Source organism: Gambusia affinis, linkage group LG09, assembly GCF_019740435.1.
Source record: "Gambusia affinis linkage group LG09, SWU_Gaff_1.0, whole genome shotgun sequence".
In the NCBI taxonomy this organism is placed as follows: Eukaryota; Metazoa; Chordata; class Actinopteri; order Cyprinodontiformes; family Poeciliidae; genus Gambusia; species Gambusia affinis.
This window is the reverse complement of record NC_057876.1, coordinates 25539595-25559163: the sequence shown is the minus strand read 5'-3', so window position 1 is coordinate 25559163 and position 19569 is coordinate 25539595. Positions and strand designations below refer to the sequence as shown.

General features: G+C 36.1%; 1 protein-coding gene across 1 annotated transcript in view; it reads left to right on the top strand.

Moving 5' to 3' along the window:
- Positions 1-19569, top strand: part of LOC122837051 (polycomb group RING finger protein 3) — a 48241-nt gene that overhangs the window by 14314 nt on the left and 14358 nt on the right. Inside the window, exons 2-7 of the mRNA XM_044127117.1 lie at positions 2838-2947; positions 5837-5954; positions 9003-9099; positions 14314-14369; positions 14584-14691; positions 19092-19180. Of these exons, the coding sequence (XP_043983052.1) occupies positions 2933-2947; positions 5837-5954; positions 9003-9099; positions 14314-14369; positions 14584-14691; positions 19092-19180 (483 nt within the window). The 5' untranslated portion in view covers positions 2838-2932. The remainder of the gene's footprint in view (positions 1-2837; positions 2948-5836; positions 5955-9002; positions 9100-14313; positions 14370-14583; positions 14692-19091; positions 19181-19569) is intronic.

Genomic DNA, 19569 nt, shown 5'->3' with positions numbered 1-19569 from the left:
ATGGTTGAATGAAAAATCTGATGGATTTGATCAAATAGTCAATTTATAGTCTGAATAACCAATAGAAACATTTATATCTAAAATAATTATTGCCTGTACACATTCAGAAAGTCTCTGAAGTGATAAGAGAGAAAAAAACCTCTGGCAGAGAATAAAGGTGGACCAATCTGAAATTAATATCTGTATTGGTCCTGATATTGAAAAAGATTCTAAATAGTTTATCAGTGATGATGTTTCTTCAGTCTGAACCTTTTGAAAGAAGGTTTGTTGCAGTTTATCTTCACGTTTGAACAAAGACAGTCAACCTGTTGTTTCTTTATTTTACTGTTATTCTTCTAATTGCAATGACTGTCCAAATTAAAGTTGTGTAGTTTTTACATCTTGCTAGCTTATGAAGCTGTTAGTATTTTAAGTGTGCTGTACAGGTGCAGAGTTATCAAATAAATTTTTAACTCAGTACACTTATGTCAGCGTTTGAAAAAAAGAAACATTTTGAATCAATTCATCACGGTTTTTCTGTACTGAATTGACTGATACTAAGCTTAATATTGGTATTAGAAGTGAAAAAAGTGGATTCTATTTATGTGTTGTTAATTGTTATTGACCTCTAGTTGTTAGTTTTAGATAAATTTAAATTTAGCAGGGTTGGTTTTCTGTTTGTCTCCTGAATCATGCTGATATTTTTCATCTGATTTGACTTTTTAATGAGCTGAATAACAAAAGCACCGATTCGAAGGAGTCAGAGGTGCTCTGTTTGACCGCAGCTTGACTGCATTACATCACTGAGACACTGCAGGTGTAAAGTTACAGTAACATCCACGTTAAGGCGCTGTGACCGGCAGCAGTACAGTGTGTGTGTGTCCTCAGCAGCCCTCTCCGTGTTTCATCTCAGCCGACTAACCGGGATAATTTCACGGTCTGATGAGCTGGCAGAGACCGGCCGGCGCGCCGGCCACTTTAAAGACTTTCTTTTTCTAATGCGTGTGGAGGAGGATGAAGGATCGGTGGGTGTTCTTCGCCTCAGATTTCCCCTCTCATCGTGACTAGAGAGGTCGACTCCTACGATTAAGCGATGAATCACGCCTTGTGATGGCATAACTAGTCACTGCTGTGCTGGACATCTTCTGTCCTTCAGCAGAGGGCGGATTCAGCAGGACAGAGGGCGGTTGGACTTGGTTCAAAGTCATTGTCTTTCTCTGCTGAACTCACAAACTTTAGTGAATTTGACAGTTTATTTGTTTCTTTAAGAATCCTCATTAGTCTCTACCATAATGTCCACACCAAACATTACAATAAAAATCCTTTACAAATATTATAAAAATACAAAAACAAAATTAAACACAAAATTCAAAATCTGCCGCTTCAACGACTTGCAGATATTACAAAAAGACAACAAAAACTGTTTACATCAAAACAGAACTAAATTAAAAACAAAGACAAATACAACAATCAACATCAACAATTTACATGATTAGCCATCAGTGTAATTTCAGAAGGCACTTATTCCAAATGGAAATTACTGCGTACACAGCTGTTTTATTTTTGTTGGTTCGAAGCAGACGTAATGTAAAAGTGACAATAAAGGTTCGTCAGGTATGTTTATTACAGGTGGGAAACAACTGTGAGAAAAGGCTAAACGGATTACATGAAGTCCAGATTTTATGGAAAGAGAAATGGAGACAGCATGCTACTCTGTCGCAACCCTGTTAAAGAAGTATAAAATATCCTTAAAATGATTGTTTATTACCGGTACTTTGTTTTTGTATATATATTTTGGATAGGGGTGCACCGATTGCAGTTTTCTGGCTGATCACGATTACCGATCTTTAAAACGTCTGACTTGCAGATTCCAATTTTGACTGACACCAATTTCTTTGTCTGAAATGTTGCTAAATATTGCTGAACTTTGTTCAGGTAGATAATGTTGGTGGATAAGATCGGCTTCACACAGAAGTAACGACCGAAAACCCTTTCCAAAAATTGAGGAAATTGGCGCCAATAAATCAACTGACAGATGAATAGGTCCACCCCTCATTTTGGTTCATTATTGTGCTGAAAAACTCAGTAATTAGGGCCCTATAACGTTTTACTTTTTTTCCATATTCTACTTTTTCCATCTTAATTTTTCTAAATTACTTTTTAAACATATTCATTAACCCAGAAAGTCAGAAATTATGTTGTGAATGAAAAAGTTAACAAATAAATAGCTAGAGGTCAACCTTGCTGTGGTTTAACAAAACATCAGCTTTATAAAGTGCTAAAATGTTTCCACCTCGTTGAAAAACTCAAACATTATGTGCAAAAGTCATAATCATGAGTTTTATGTGTCACACCTGCAGTTTGAAATTACAACTTTTAAAACTTGAAATTTGTAATTCTGACTTCAAAACTCAAAATTGCAAGTTTTATTCTTGTAGTTTTGACTTTAAACCCTGTAATCATGACTTATTCTCATAATTATGATTTTATAACACATAATTACAACTTCCTCTTGAGCTTTTCTCCTTCCTTTCATGGCAGTAATGGGCTTACAAATGCATTAAAGGTTGGATGTTTTAAATTTTTTTAAGCTTGAGCTAAATTTGCTGTAATAAAAATGTTTTTTATTTGACATTCTTCCTGATAGTTTTTTTTCCTGGTGTTTACAAACTTAATAAAAACTTGTTCCATCACTTTTCAGGTGTGAATCTGTAAATATAAGAGCAGAAAACCACCAAACTGTGACTTTGCCTTGTTTTCCTCCTCATTTATCCCTCTACCATCACCTCCTTATTATTTAACCGCTCTGCAAATTCTTGGTAAAGCTTAGTTATTTTTTTTTTTTTGCTCGTTTCCAGGCTTTGATGAGAGGCACTCCATGATGAGCAGCTAACGCTGTCGGCCGCACACTCGCAGGAAGAGACGTGGCTGCTGCTCCACCCACAGTCGACGCATGGCGGTATTAGGGGTAAGACCTGCTCTCCTCTTCAATGTTTTTACCTCCTGCTTTGGGAAAAATCTCCTAAATGGACTTGAAACATTGTCTAACTCAAAAGCAAAAGGTTTCTCTATTGCATTTTGAACTAAAAGCTTCTGTAGCTTCTTTTTCCTTGTCTTGCCTCCTGGACGTCTGCACAGTTCTTGTAGTTGAGGAAGATTCCTGGAGATGTTTCAGCCTCTAAATAATGCATGCTGGGTGTCTCAGAGTCTGATTCACTGAGCTTAACCCACCATTAGCTGAGCGATCCACACTGCTCAGTTCACACCAGGTTCCCTGGTTGCATCTGTTGGTCAGCTGGATGCAGAATTAGATAAACGAATCACAGAAGCAAGATCCAGAAACATTTAAAAGATTTACTCAATAGGAGCGAGACCAGCTATGACTGCTCCAACATACCTGAACATTTAATTCATTTATAATGGTACAGGGATGCATCCAACAGATTCCTACATTTTTTACAACAATGAACAATTGCAATGTTTTGTTTTGGTTTTTCTTTTGCTAATTTTGTCACTTTGGGTTAACTCCCACCTGCATGTGTCAGTATTTCTTACTTCAATTAATCAACCTTCTTTCATGTCATATTTTAGTAATAAGAACAGGATTTAGGTCTATTTGTTTCAAAAATTTAACCAAGTTTAAAAGAAAATAAAAGCTGATTTGGATGCAGCAAATTTGGCTTTTCAGGAAAGTTTGACCTATTCTTAACTTTTGATTATAAAAAGATGAGAAAAGATTAACGTTTTGTGTTGTAGTTTCTTGTGTAAGAAAATTATACTGGTAATAATTTTTACCCTGATTGCATAATAAACGTCTTCATCTGTATATTTGGGTCAAATTTGTATCTATTTTGAATTTTAGTTGGAGGCCACACAAGATAAGTCCAGGGGCCACAAATTGCCCCCGAGCCACACTTTGGACAACCCTGATCTAATAAATGAGCATTCACACGTGCGCTGAGTTTCTACGAGTACACTCCCAGGGATTTGTTAACAATGAAACCACAGTGTGTCTGTTGCTCAACTCAACTGGAGCTTCCTCTCTATCGGAGCGTGATTCGCCCTCGGAGCGGCGAGTCGCTGCGCGTTCGTCTGCGTTGCTGAACAGCAGCTGTGCTCACTTGTGGATAAAAATCGGTAATGAGTTGTTTCCGCCGGTGATAAATGACTCTCCTGGCTCCTTGCTGATGTTGTCAGGGTGGAGGTGGATTGAAGGGAGCAGCAGGTTATTAGCAGGGAATAAACAAAGATGCAAGTTGGTGTAGAAAACAATGATGCTCTGTGATCTAATATAAAAAGCTGCAGTAATATCTAACTCATGTGAGAGTTTAGTCACAGAGGCTTACAAAGTATTAACCAATTACCCTCGGAGCAGATCCAGCAGCAGCACTTCACTTCTAGGAAACTGTCGGGTCATTTATCTTTATAAAAAGTTGAAGAAACAAACTTAGTTTGAGGAAAAAGAAAAAGTAAAGTGATTATTTCAAATTATGTTGCAGATTCAGTTTATTTTTCCTTTTCAGGGACAGTTCTTACTGTTTTCTAACTGGATTATTAATGGGTGAAAAGAGAAGCTTAATGGTTAATAACATATAGTGTTGTGAAAAAGAATTTGCCCCTTTAAATCATCACATAGTGAATTTAAAATGCAATTTTTAAGTTATAATTTAACTTCTTAGAAAAAATTATCTCAACCAATTTCACCCACCGACTGTTTTGCTTAATTTCAAGCAAAAATAACTACCTAAATTCTATTTAATGACAGACTTTGACTAGGCCCCACTCATAACAACAGTTTTGTTGTGTTTTTATGAGTAATTCAGCCGTAAACTTCCTGATGTACTTTTGCTAAATTTAAACTTAAGTGCTCTGAAACCATTCCTTCAAACAAAATGACAGATTTAAGGTCATGCCACAGCATCTCAATTGGATGTAGGGCCAGACTTTGACTAGGCCACGCTGGAAATAGTTGGACATTGTAGTTCAGGATTTGCTAATTGTAGTTATTCATGTCCTGAAGCAGCCTGAAATCATCACTCTGCCTCCACCATGTTTTTCTGAAATGCTGAGTTAGTTTTACACCGGATGTAATGGGACAAACACATTCAAGCAAGTTCAGTTTTTGTGATTCACCAAAGGTTTCTGGGACCATCAAGATGTGTTTTGATAAATATATATAGCGATTATGTTAGTAATCAATTATTTTGCCGATTAATAAGTTAATTGAATGAAATAACTTGGCACATCCTAGTGATTTTTCATTAAATGCTTTTTTATACCATATTGGAAATGTATTAAAATACGCAAATTGATAATTCAATTCATTTTGTAAATAAGAAAATACACATTTTGTTGCCTAAAATGCAACAAAATAGTGAATTTGAACATAGTCAAATTCTGTCATATTTACATGCGACATATTTATAGACACATTTTTTTTCTACATAATTGTCAAATGTATACATTTTATGAACAGGTTGATGCTCCGGATATGTTGTTCTTTTAGCAAATGGGCTTTTTTGAGTCTGTATGCTCCAGTTAATGATAAATCGATTACGGTACTAAATTTGCTGTCGATTACTTTAATAATCGATTAATCGTTTCAAAGAATTCATAGTTCCATGCACTCTAACAGGATTTTCATGACTCTTTCCAGAAAAAAGGACCCAAAAATAAACCCTTCTCTATATCCAGTAATAGACATGATAATTAATAATCTAATAATAATAATCTAATCTTCTTCATTGCCATCAGTGTTAGCGGTGTTGTTTTGTGTTGTTGTGGTAGAGCTAACCGACGTCATGTGATTCTTGTTTTGATCTTCAGCCCGTTTCTTTGTGTCCCTGTTCCTCCCCAGAACCCCGACATGCTGACGAGGAAGATAAAGCTGTGTCACATCAACGCCCACATCACATGTCGCCTGTGTGAGGGCTACCTGATCGACGCCACCACCGTCACCGAGTGCTTACACACCTGTAAGTCCTTCCTCCCACGCTTTCCTCATCCGTCTCAACCTATTTCCTGTTTTCTACCTTCTTCTTTTTGTTCTCTTTTATTCTAAAAAGCAGAATCAGAGAAATAAACATCTTGTTTTTTTAACAGAAAACTGAAGCAGTTCATAGATATTTCCCTGTTAAACGTTGATCTAAGTCAACATCTTGAGGTAATTGTGTGCAAACATACGATCACAGAGCGTGTAATCTGCACATTATATCTCACAAGAAGGGGGGAAATAACGTCGCCTCTCGTTCACACTGAGGTGCTTCATTAGCTGGGTTCAGCAAAGTCGAATTACACCATCTGTTGCTTTCTGCAGTTTGTTGCTATTTTGTTGGATCAGGGCTTTGAGTCTGACACAAAATTACCCTCCTTGAGTCAGAAGAGATCTTCATTAGTCGAGATTAATGTTTAGGCTGCATCATTAAAACACAATAGAAAATGTTGAACTAAAGTCTAAGTGGTATAAAGATGAAGGGAACACATGGCATTATATGCAAGATGAAAATATTTAAGCTAAAGTAGAAAATTGTTCTTGATTTCTGGTTTTAATTTTTTTTTTCATCTCACTGAAAATTACAAATGACAGAAAATATATTAAAACTGTGTTTTATTTGTTTTGTTGTTTTACTTTTATTGATTAATAGAAAAAAGATGAGTAGGTTTGTGCATCATGATAAATAAAACAATCATTACAACTCTTATTTCCCAGGGAAAGATTACAATGTTTGAAATACAGAATGGAGAAATGCAAAAGGAAATAAAAATTAAAATTAAAGAGTAAGAAATGCAAATAAATGGAAGTACACAATCTAAAAACATATTAAATAATGATAGTGTATTTATTACAAGAGAATAGTTTTACCAAAATATTAACAGAATGAAGTGGAGATTTTATGACAACTAAATGAAGAAAGTTAATCGTCTTGTGAAATTATATTTTGGTATCAGTTTTACAGATAAGGAAATATGTAATCATTTGACAAATTAGCATCAAATTATTATCAGCAGCAGGAATTTGAAACAGTTCCTGACAACTCTGTCAAAGCTTTTTTTCCATTTAGACAATTTCTTTTGGTGATATTGTGTCTCTATTTTGCTAATATTATGATTTTATACTTATAATTCCAAAAAAAACCCAATCCTAATTCTCCGTCATCGATGCTGGATGCTTTTTTCCTGTTCTGGGGTTCTGTGTGGGTTTTTAAAAATCTTTTGAAATCTTTTTCATGCCCTTTATTAGTTCAAGATGCATGTTTTTATAGTTTGTAGTTCTTTTTTGAAATCATTTTTAAAGCCCAGCTTCCTCTTCGTTTCTTCACCTCAACACTTCCTGTGTCACCAGTGAGGCCTCTGCTGGCCTGCAGACTCGCTTTAAATGAAATCATCCAGTTTCTGGTTGAACTCTTTCTAGTTCCTGCTCAGATGAAGCCTTCTGCAGTTCCCTCTGTGTTTTTCTGAAAAGAAACCAGCTTTTTTGTGAATTCAGGGATCCCTGTGGGGGTCACAGAGTTTACAAGTCAGCGTCCTGTTTACTTCATCTGAAGCTCACATGAGAGCTGAGCCAGTGTAGAAAGCTTAGCAAGCAACACGCTGACACAAAGCTGATACTTATCCTGCAGGAATTCTGGATTGTTTTTAGCTGCAGGCTGTTGGTAGCCCTTGAAGGGAAACATTTATGATATTTGCAACATGAAAGAACAACAGAAAGGTCAGAGAAACCTGGATTAAATGCGTAAAACAAACCCAGATGCTTCAGTACAGTTTGTCTCCACTAGAGGGAGCCCGGTCACCACAGATGGGAGCCTTCTTGGCTACTTCAAACAAGAAGCGTCCAGACGTGAGGCTTTGATTTTTGCGTCTGTGTGGAAAAAAAGGGGCTCCACCGGCGGAGAGCCGAGACAACAAAGACATTCGCATCACGTCATCGGCGCAGCTGCTCTGCTGCAATAAAAATGTCAAGAAGAGATGGATTTCACGGCACCACGGGTTCCGCAAATTACACCGCAGGATTCCACAATACATTTATTGTATCCAACAAAAGGTGGCTGTAGTTGAAAGTAAAATTCCCTGAAGTCTGAATGTATTTTGAGGGGATTTGTACCTTAATCCAAGGTCGCTTTATGATTTCGGATGAATCATAAAACAAGGCACACTTGGTTCTTTTTAAATGAGACTTTGGGGGTTTTTTTCGCACTGATGTTTTTAATACTGAAGAGACTCTTTGCATGTTCCTGAGCAACACAAAATGCAGCATTCAATAAAGAAACACTGGAGTGGTAACTTGTTGTTTGGAGCTGCTGGTCGTGCAGAGGTATGCATTTATCGTGAAGAGTTTCATATCATAATAAGAATTTTGATTCATCATTTTGATAATAATAAATTTCACACAAAACTAAAAGCATTATTGGAAATTTTATGTTTGCTCAAGAGCATCAATAAACATCAGTGAATTCTGCAAAATGATCCAATGCAGTTACATATGTAGGCCTATTGCAGTAAGCAACAAATTAATTGATAAGATAAATTAAAACAAGCTCAATATTATGTTTTTTCTCTCTCTTTTTGCCAAAAACTAGATGAAAGAAGTCTTCAGTCTGGTTCTTTGGTCTCAACTATCCCTTTTTTGTATGATAATTTTGTTTACAGAGACTTTATAGTTCATTTTATTTGTTTTTCCTGTTCTAGTGGTAAGGATTTGTTAGAATTTAAACTTTATTTATCTCTGAGAATGTTTTATTACATTATTATGGCCAGAACATACCATTATATAACTTGAAAGTGTTCTCAAAGCAACAATGACAGCCCTAACTGTGTGCAACTTAGAAAAGAGCAACATATAGTTGTTTTTTTTATATATATATTTTTAATCATACTCACGCTAGTTGTTTAATTTCAGAAACATGGACAAGTTTGAGGTTTAAAACTTTTAAAACCAAAGGAAAGGCATCATTGTAGTGAAGCTGGGAGAGTGATGGAGGATGTACACTGTGTTGTAACGCTTCATCTGCTGTGTGTGTCTGCAGTCTGCAGAAGCTGCCTTGTAAAGTATCTGGAGGAGAACAACACGTGCCCCACGTGTAGGATTGTTATTCATCAGAGCCATCCACTGCAGTACATCGGGTGAGTGGGGGACCGCCGCAGAGCAGCGCGCACACACACACACACACACACACCCACACACACACACAGACAGTCTTCAATCAGCAGCACGCGCCACTAACACAATAAACTGCCGAGGACTGAGGAGCCGATGGATCCATTTTATTCCAGCTCTGCTGCAGGGAGCAGCGGCACGGCCTCGAGCTGCTGAGGCGCTCTGTGTTTTTCTAATGGATGATGCATCTAACTCCAACTCATTCACAACCTCTACATAAACACTTCAGTGCTCTGCAGTTAATATTACACCGTGTGTATAAAACACAACAGTCATAATGCTGGTGATTCGGTTATGTTTTATTTCAAAGCAGCCAGCGATTCACTGTAATCTTTTATAAAAGGGATTCCTGCAGTATTCGGTCTTACTTCCTTCCTTACTAACTAACAAACTCAGTGATTATTAAGTAACTAATGTAACTAAGGTCTTATACACTAGAGTTGCACCAATTTCTTTAATCTTGCAGTATTGGTGATCGGCCGATAGTTCCGTGTGAAGCTGACCTTATCCCCTGATCTTATTTACCTCAGCAAAGGTCTAAAAATCAGCCACTCTCCTTTCCTGTGAGACAGGTTTGTCTGTAGACCCACCAGGTCGTTCTGCACATTCGCATTAAAAATAGTCAACCCGCTGTTGCCAACTCAGAGACTTTCAAACAACAAAAAAACTGGTATTGGCCAAAATCATAATCAGCATGTCAAACGTTTTAGAGATCGGAAATCTAGGATCGGCCAAAAAACTGCAATCGGTGCATCCCTGTTGTCCACATGTAGCCAGGTATTCGATAGACAAATATATTTTCATGCAATTGGCCTTTCATTCACACGTAACTTCCATTTAATATTAGGGATGTACAATATATCGGCACTAACATCGGTATTGGCCGATATTTGTCATTTTCTTAACATATTGGTATTGGTCCGATAAATAAAACTCAGCCGATATGAGCAACTGATATTTATTTTTCTCTTGTCAGGTTTTTGTTCTACACTGCCCCCTATTGGTGTAGCATCTTTAAAACAATGCTCAGTGGATGAACACTTTTCTTAAACCAATCACGTTGTTCAGATTTTATATAAAAAATATCCTGTTTATCATCGTTTTAAAAAGGAATTAATACTCAATTCAGATTTTTTAATTAAATTTTTTTTCCCCCTTTTTTTGCAACTTGTATTTCACCTTCTGTCTGACCTGTAAATTCTGTATTGGGTATCATGATAATGTGCCTGATCAATAAGAGCAGATCTGTTCAGTCTAATTCTATGCTTCTTGCTCTGACTTATTTATTCTAATTTATATTTAGAATTACTAATTGCACTTTCTGAACCATTTGAAAGAAGATTTGCTGCTATTTAGGAAGTCAAACTTTTGTTTTTGTCAGTTTCTGTTTCTTTAATTCTTTAAATCACAATTACATTTATTTAGATTATAAACTTTGATTATAATCAACTGGAACATTGATTATTATATTTGATGATTTTGATTATAGCAGTTGACAAAATGTAATGTTTATGGCTTATTTTACAATTGGTAATTGTGTTGTTTTTACCATTTAAAGCACTTTGAACTCCCTTGTTGTACAAATAAAACTGACTTTTTAAAAACAAAATTAGTTCCTGCTTATTTAGGTGGAAAATACAAAAAAAAAAAAAGTTTACAGTTTAGCAGACAGTTTGAACTCCAATAAAGTCATGTATAATTCACTATGTATAATTTATCTTATAATTAATCTTGAATTTTATAATTCTAGATGAATTGTGCTGAATTGTATTGATTATTAAAGTGGAGAAACTGAAAGTGGGTGGGATAAAAGGCGCGTAGGAACCTTGGAGGGCTATTGATCAAGAGTGCTTTAAAGGATTGATTGAGTGTCTAACCGGGAAGTGAAAGGAAAAGAGGGAGAAGACTTCAGCACAATGCCCAACTTTTAAAGCTTTATTACTTTTTCACAGAGCGCTGGGGGAGTGCAGATTTGCATTCTAATGAAACACTAATGTAATTTCCTTGATTAGTCTGATCAGTAATCTGTGGCTGCAGTTCCGCGTCAGCTCTGCAAGCGTTCAGCAGGAGCAGCAGAAATAACCTCTGGCCTTCTGAGATTCAGCTTATTGTTTGTAAATTTTTGACCTGCTCAACATTTTTTACCTTTTTAATTTAGACATACTTATTTCTACTCACCTTTGTCATGTTTTATGACATTTCAGCAACAAAGTTTAAGGTATTTTCTTAGATTTTCCTGAGTTAAAATCCCCAAAACTGGCAATGTGTGTCTTATATTTGATTTATCTCAGGGGTGTCCAAACCATGGCGCAGGGGCCTCCTATGGCCCTAGGACTGATTTTGTGTGGCCCTCAACTGCAATTCAAAAATTATACAATGAAGGTTGAGAGTTTGAATTTGTGATCAGGATAAAATTACTACCAATATAGTTTTCCTACAAAGTCTTTGTCTTTTTATAACCAAGTTTAAATTTTTGATTAAACTTGGTTATAAAAAGACTTAAAACTAATCCACATCCAAACTTCATGTTTGGTTCTTAAACGGAAACTCCTGAAAAACACATTTTGGAGCTTTTTCTTTTTGACAGATTTCCCAAAAAAGATAAAAAATGTGTTTTAATAGAATTTAATATAATTATATTTACTTTTAGTTCATACTTTGTTTCTCTCTTTTTTTAAAAAGAGGTTGTGTTTCTGTGTTTTGGACCTCAGGTTATTATGATTACTGGCTCTTTTGAAGTCACTTTTATTCTAGTTAATGATTCCTATTACAACTGATTTACATTTATATTAAAAAATACTATTCATGTGAATTTATGACAACAGTATTTGACAGAATTAAGGTTTAATAAGCCCCTGAATTCATTTTCCTGTATTATTTTTGTGATTAATGCAGAATCAAAATGTTGCAGTTTTAGTTATCAAATAAACGGAGCTGGCTGCAGGTTCATTGTGTCACAGGAAATTTTACATAGCTGGAAATTACTCTTGACAACAAACATCACAAGTGATTTAGAGCCAAAATGTCAAACAGATGGTAAATAAAACTCTTCGACTTATTTATATTAATCAAACTTGACACGGATATCTGAATCTCTCCTTAAGAAATTAATCTGTTTACACACTTTTCTGTATTTCCAAGTGAATTAGGAAATTATCGTTTTCTTATGTGCTATTTTTCAAACATAGAACATAAAATTTTACCCAAAAAAAGTCCAATAGAACCAGAAGTGGGTAGATTATCCAAAAATTGTACTCAGGAGAAACACTATTTCAAAATATTTTCACTCAAGTAAAAGTAAAAAGTAGCCATCCAAGAAATTACACAAGTAAGTGTAAAAAGTATTTGGTAAAAAGTCTACTCAAGGACTGAGTAACTAATAAGATTATTACTCCTTTAATACTTAAAAATTACAAAATCAGACGGACCAAAATGTAAAGTTAAGTGCCATTTTGGTATTTAAAGGTCAAAAATTACAATAATTCACAAGAGTAACAAAAAAGGCCAAAATCAGGCAAAAGAAAATTTATCCAAATAATGAAAAAAAACAACTTAATGTTTTATTTTAAAATTTATTAGTATTATAAAATTATAAAATTATTAACGTTGCAGTTAACAAAAACTGCAAGTTTGTCTGTTAATTTTTTTAAATTTAAACATGTTTGTTTTTCATTTAGTAGGTGGAGAATCCAGACATTTTACTCAAATAAGTAAAATAATAAAAAATAATAATAATAAAATTACTCAAGTAAACGTAAAAAGTACAGCTTTGTAAAATACTTCTAAATAAATGTAATTGAGTAAATGTATCTAGTTATTACCAAACTCTGAATATAACCAAGAAAAACAACTAGTAAATTCTTCAGTTACCAGAAAAAAATTGGAAGTACTACCATCTTTTGTCCAGCAGGGGTCACTGTTTTGCTGCTCACAGCCCGTTTTCTTTTGACCCTCCGGGTGCCGCAGCGTTGACAAACATGGCACGCTTTCTGGATCTTTCCTCCATAACTCGCCGTGTCCGTTATCCGGCTGTCAGAACCAGGTGTCAAAAGGCACCGTCAGACCCAAGCCGCCCCCACTGTGCCGCAGTGTCACAAGCACAGGAAATAAAAAAAAAAGGTTACTTCACAGCCAGACTGGGAAGAGCATATGCTCCACACCAAATTCAGAGAGTGTCAATGTTACAACACATTTGACATTTTTCCATAAATGTCATCTTGAGGTTTGGAGTTTTTTATGAACCAGAGTTTACAGAGATGCAGGAGGGCAAAGAGGTGAGCATTCTTGGTTTGACATGCTGCACAAGTCAACTGGTGGGTGGAAGAATGATGCCTGTAGCTGCAGTCATTTCATATGGTTTCAAAAAAATAAAAGCCTGCTCTCTACGTGAGAAGTGCTTTTAAGGTGACAAGTTCAGAGCAAAAACAGGAAATCCAATAGATTTATTTTCTAGATGTTGGAATAATATCTATATAGCCACATGTTATTCCCTATCCAACTGTCTTAAAATTATGCACTATAAAAACACAAAATCAAAGTATTTTCAGTTTAGTTTCTAGTTTTTTAAAAGTCAATAACCAATGATTTTGGTGAAAACTGACTAGTTACACTGGCAGATTGTCTCACTTATAACATGGTGAAAATGTCCTGCAAGTGATTTTTTTTAATCAATACAAAGGAACAATTTATTTAAAATAAGCTCCTATGTCTTGCTAAAAAGTTTCATGTAAGTTAGTTTTGTCATTTCAAATGTACTAAGGCAACTAGACCAAAATACTTCATATGATTTTGTGTTTTTGCAGTGCATTCTCATGTGTTAGAATGGCCTAGTCAAAGTTCAGACCTAAATCCATTCTCAGATCCTCTCCATGTAATCAGACTGAGCTACAGCTGCTATAAGGAGTGTGAACTTTAATAGCAAAAAGAGTTTTTACAGATTGATTCCTATTTGTAAATATTTTTAAATATTTATCTTCCATTTTACAATTATCTACTAATTTCTGTTGGTTCATCAAACTAAATACCAAGGAAATGTTTGGGAATGAATCATCTTGCAATGCAGCGTACTTTAAATTTTAACTAGAGATTGAATAATTTTGGTTGGATGAACATGTTGGATTAATATTTTGTGTATAACTCTTTGGGTTAGGTTTGCTAACCGTTTCCTTCTTCTGTTTTAGCCATGACCGAACAATGCAAGACATCGTCTACAAGCTGGTACCGGGACTTCAAGAGGGTAAGAGTCACCCTCTTTCATCAGAAACGGTTTTTAGCTTCATCCATGTTGTTTATCTCCATCTGCCTGGTTTTACATCGTTAAAATATGCACGCTCTTTGACAGCTCATCCTTCATTTGTGGATTGTTTTCTAGACCCAAGCAGCTTTTAGCACAGATGTAATCAGACACGTGAGAAATCCCCTTTTATTTGTCGTGTTTGCCTCTTATGCAGCGGAGATAAAGAAGCAGAGGGATTTCTATCAGAAGTTGGGCATGGAGGTGCCTGGGGACATTAAAGGAGAGCTGTGCAACATGAAGACTCATCTAGATCAGCGAAACGGTACAAGCACACTCTTCTTGCACAGGCTTCAGAAAGACAACTACCGTTTTGCACACACTATTTCATGCAGTTGCTGTTTGTTAAACTTTTTCCCCACCGGGACTGAAAGCAGCAACGGGATTGAGTCGGTTTTTTCCAGTTTTGAAGGTTTTGTTTATTTAGAAGATGCTTTTTTTTTCAATTTAGGCTGATAAACACTCAAACATTTTGGATTTTTCTTTTATTGCAAAGGTAGGGTTGTAAGAAAAGTTAATCAATTTCAATGTGTCTCCATACAAAAGCAGCAACAAATGGTAACAATAAGCTGCACCATTCAGGCAGCCAGTGATTGAAATAGGCCATTTTCCCCTGAATGGCTCTGACAGCTGGTTTTTCCAGTTCAGATACTTCCTTTTCTGTTTACGTAATGCACCAAAACCAAAAATGATAACTTGTTTACTTTGGAGATGCATCACCAAACATAATCTGCCTATACTTACAAATGGAGGACAAAGGCAGAAACTCACAAACTGTCCCAACAGGCCTGCAACAATAAATCAATAAACCAATTTATTGCATGATTTTTTTTTCTTGTCCCTCTCTTTCTACCAAAGACTGGATGACAGAAGTCTCATCTAGTCCCTTTTTTAAAGGACAATTTTGTTTATAGAGGCTTCAGTATCAACTTTATTTGTTGTTTTGTTTATTTATTATGGATATTTAAAATATCTTTTCAGTGTTATACCTTTGTAAGAAATTAAAGTTTATTGATCTTTGAGTTCTCGCTTTACTATTATATCCTTTTAAATGGTCTCAAAACAACAATGTTATCATTTATTGCAGTAATTTCTGGCACAATTTATTGTTCAGCAAAATTTATTATCATGACAGACCTAATCCCAACTCCTTCAGGCGAATCCAACCCCAATCGGATGTTTTTGCAATCCGCTGCAGCCTAAACTGAGCAATTCTGATCTTTTCACCCAAATAAAAATCCAATTTGAGCCACATCCAGATGTGGTACTAAATTGGATACGTATCTTGTTTTTCCACAGTCATCATATATTTCAGTTTTTACATCACTGACTTAGTACATATGTCATAATTCTGTACCAGAAAAAGCCAAATGCAGGAAATCCAAACATAAATAACAGCTGACAAAAATCACAATTACAAAGAAAGTCTGTTCCATTGAAGAAGATCAAATTACAATCCCTTGTTAAAGCATATATGACATTTATTTTTATTAATTCTACTGAAGTAAATGACTGAGACTCAGTCAGTATGTGACACAATCCGAATTAAAATGCTAATTGTGTTTTTAAGGTCATAAAAAATTATATTATTCATCAGCTGCCTGAGTTGTGCATCTTGAGAAAGCGGTCACAGATTGCATTATTGACAATGTTGTGTTTTAACGTTTAACAATCTGTCCATGATTTTAAGCCTAAAGGTGAACAGATTTACTGTAAATTAGAGAACTGAGGAGAGTGAAACGTGGAAATAACTTTCTGCTTAGTTGGCAGCCACGGATCAGATCTTCTGATTTATTTTAAAGGGGGAATATTATGTAAAATCAACATGTTTCATTGTTATCCCCTCAGCAAAGGCACACCTGAAGTGTTGTCTTCTTTCATGCATGTTTGAAAACCCTTTTAATCTCCCAGGGCAATAAAATAAAAATACAGTTTTTACATCTTTTAATTTGTTAAAGGTTTTAAATGCCCTTCACCTCAGCAGTGTGTCACTGCTCTTATTAGCCTATGTAAAGAATGAACCCCCTCAACCAGTAATGACTAACATTAGCAGCACAACCACGAGGAACAGCAGAAGCCATTAAACAGTACAGATGAAGGCAATTTAGCCAACCAGTGAGTTGATGGTTTGGTTTTTGTGCACAGTCGTTTTTCTAAACCGGCTCTCTGCTGCTTGTTGGTGTGAATGTGTGTCCAGAGGGCTGTCATGCTGGCAGACCTAATCGCTCGCTTAATCCCTCTCTCTGATTTAGGTAATTAAGGCTCAAATGGGAGACGGACTGCTCTGGTTCTGTTCCTCAAAGTCCACTTTTGGCTGAAGCGAGAACGTAGAGAAACTCATTCAGAAAGGAAATTAAAACAAAGGAAGTTCTGGACTTTAATCCAGCATCATCTGCATGCAGGAGATTAAAACTTATATATTATTCTTCTGCCTATGATAATATCTGTAGATTTATGCAAATATGGCTGATATCTGATTTAGCAGCACTGGGTTAATTTTAGGTTGATTTTTCAGATCTTGCAGGATATTTTTCTAACTACGCAGTCGTGCAGAGTTCAGTGTTTGGGAGGAACTTGAAGTTGTAGCAGGTTGAAATGAATTGCTCTGATTGCTGATAATCAAGTTAGCTAATGGGTGTTTAGAACATATTTTCTTTTAAAATCAATATATATTTGGCGCATCATCTTGATTTTATCTGCTGTAAGTTCAGAAAATGTATAATTTTTTTATTCATCTGTGTATTTACATTCACTTTGCAGGGCCTTCACATTTATTTTTGTCACTAAAAAGATTTTTAAAAGTTAAAAGAGCACAGCTTTAAACCACAACTGTTTACATCTGGTCTAATACTTTCTTTTACACTCATGCATGAAAATTACTGCAAATAGATGCACAAATAAACAACCGTACATCTTTGAAAAGCAAAAGTTGAACATCCTGCACGACCAGCAACAATTCAGCCAGACGTTTCCTGAACAGGAAGTCAACAACAAAACACTTGTCCTTTCCAGCAGCCATTGTTCAGCAGGCTCTGCATCTTGAGAAACGCTCAGTGCCTTTGTTAAGACTTAAAACAATAAAGAGGTTTTTGAAGCGACTAATTTTTCAGACACCAAAGACATGTGTGGGTTTTTTAAGCACTTCATCTAATTTTAGAAGCCATTGAGACCCAACTGAAAGCATCAAAATGTGCCGCACATGACTTTCGCATAACGCGTTAAATCTGTTTGCTTTTAAATGGAAACACTAAGTTCTGGAGGACTGCTTGACACCAGCCAAAACAAAAGCTGCTTCCATCGGCACATAGACTCATTTTTCTAAATTACCAACTTTTCTGAGCACTTAACCCAAGAAGTCTGGGTCACATTGGGATGCATCGAGTCTGCAGAGTACACTTTTGCTTTCACGACAATCTAAACTCCCACGCCAACGCACACAGATGGCTCACTCCATCTCTCACACACTAGCCTGAAAACGTCATTGTGCACGCCTGTGGGACTTGAGCGTTGGGAAGATGTCCCATAAATCATAAAAAAGACAGGAGATCATTTGCTGACGGTAACAGGGGAGATGAAAAGACACGGCGTAAGACGCAGGAAGCGGCGCAACATGAGACTTAACTGAAGCCAGGCCCTCCTGATGAGCAATAAGTGAGGCTAACACTGGAGACAAACACCGGGACAAGCTTAATATTCCACAGAGGGATGGTGACAGTTGGCCCAGATGGAAAATACTCTCAGAGGAATGAGCACATCTACAGTCTGAGACATACACTCACATAAACACAGTTATTACCTCCGCTGAATCCTGGAGCAGACTGAATTTCTTTGTTTCTAAAGGTTAGTGGAAAGCAAAACCCATCTGCGCTGCTGTTCTGTCACCGCAACGCAATTTAGACTTCGATAACCAAGTTTTAAAGCTAAAAATTCAATACTTCAACAATATCACAGGCAACAGGAAAATTCATAAAAGATGTGTTCTCTAACTTGATCAGCTGAGAGCTTTTATGGATCTGCCTGTGAGTCTTTCTGTGGTGAGGCAAATATGACTGAACCTATCTGATTTCTCGCCTCAGCTCAGATGAATTATATATTAAAAGGTGGTGACGGATGGTTTGTTTGCCATCTGTCTTGTCAGGTTGTGAGGAGGCAACATTTACATCACCAGATAAAGTAACTCCATCATTCAGACTCAAAAACAAACAGATCTTGTGTATCCTAGCAACTTAAAACTGATCCAACTTACATTTTTCCATCTCAATAATATTTATATATTTACTTATTAAGTAATCCTGCTGACTCCCGTCAATCTGTGCAGTCATCCATCCATCTGTCCATCCATTCATCCATTCATTCATTCATTCATTCATCTATTCATTTGTCTATCCCTTCTGCCATCTATCCATTTTTTCATCCATTGTCCATCATCTCTAATCAACCTCAAAAGACCTCAAGACCTTTGACAGACCTAAAAAATATCTACTAATGTTTTGTACTAAGTGCTAAAAGGCAAAATCTATTAATTTAACTCTGGATAATTATAAAATGTGTTGAAGAACCCTGTGGCTCATAAACTTTGCACTTATATGTAGATTTTGTACTTTTTATATCTGCATTTATGTATTATTTTTTAGATTACTGTAGTTTTTTCTTCTTTTCAAACAGGCGACACAAAATCAGAAGAGACGGCGAATAAGGAGGCCGGAGAGGAGAAGCCAGAGGAGGACAACGACTATCACCGTAGTGACGAGCAGGTTATTATTCTGCTTTTTAATTCTGAACAAATGGGCATAATATTGACATTTGTTGTTTTTTTTGTAACTTTTAAGGCGAAATTGGTTTTGTTTCCTGTCAAAACTTCAATTTCTGGTAACAGTCTTAGAGGCATGAACAACACAACCAGTCAGGCTAAATAACACTGTGGAGAGTTGAGTTGTTATTGTTGCAAGATAGACTCTCTCTGCAGCATGAAGCCTCTCTCCTGCATACTGATGCACAGGCGGAAAAATCTTTTTTCATAACAAAAAAACAGCGAAAATCAAGCTCTTCATCTCTAAAGAAGCTCTTCCTCCCCTGGATGTGGGAGGGGTAGCCTGCCCCGACGTGGGTGAAGATCTTGCCCTTTTGTAAATTCAGCAGCGAT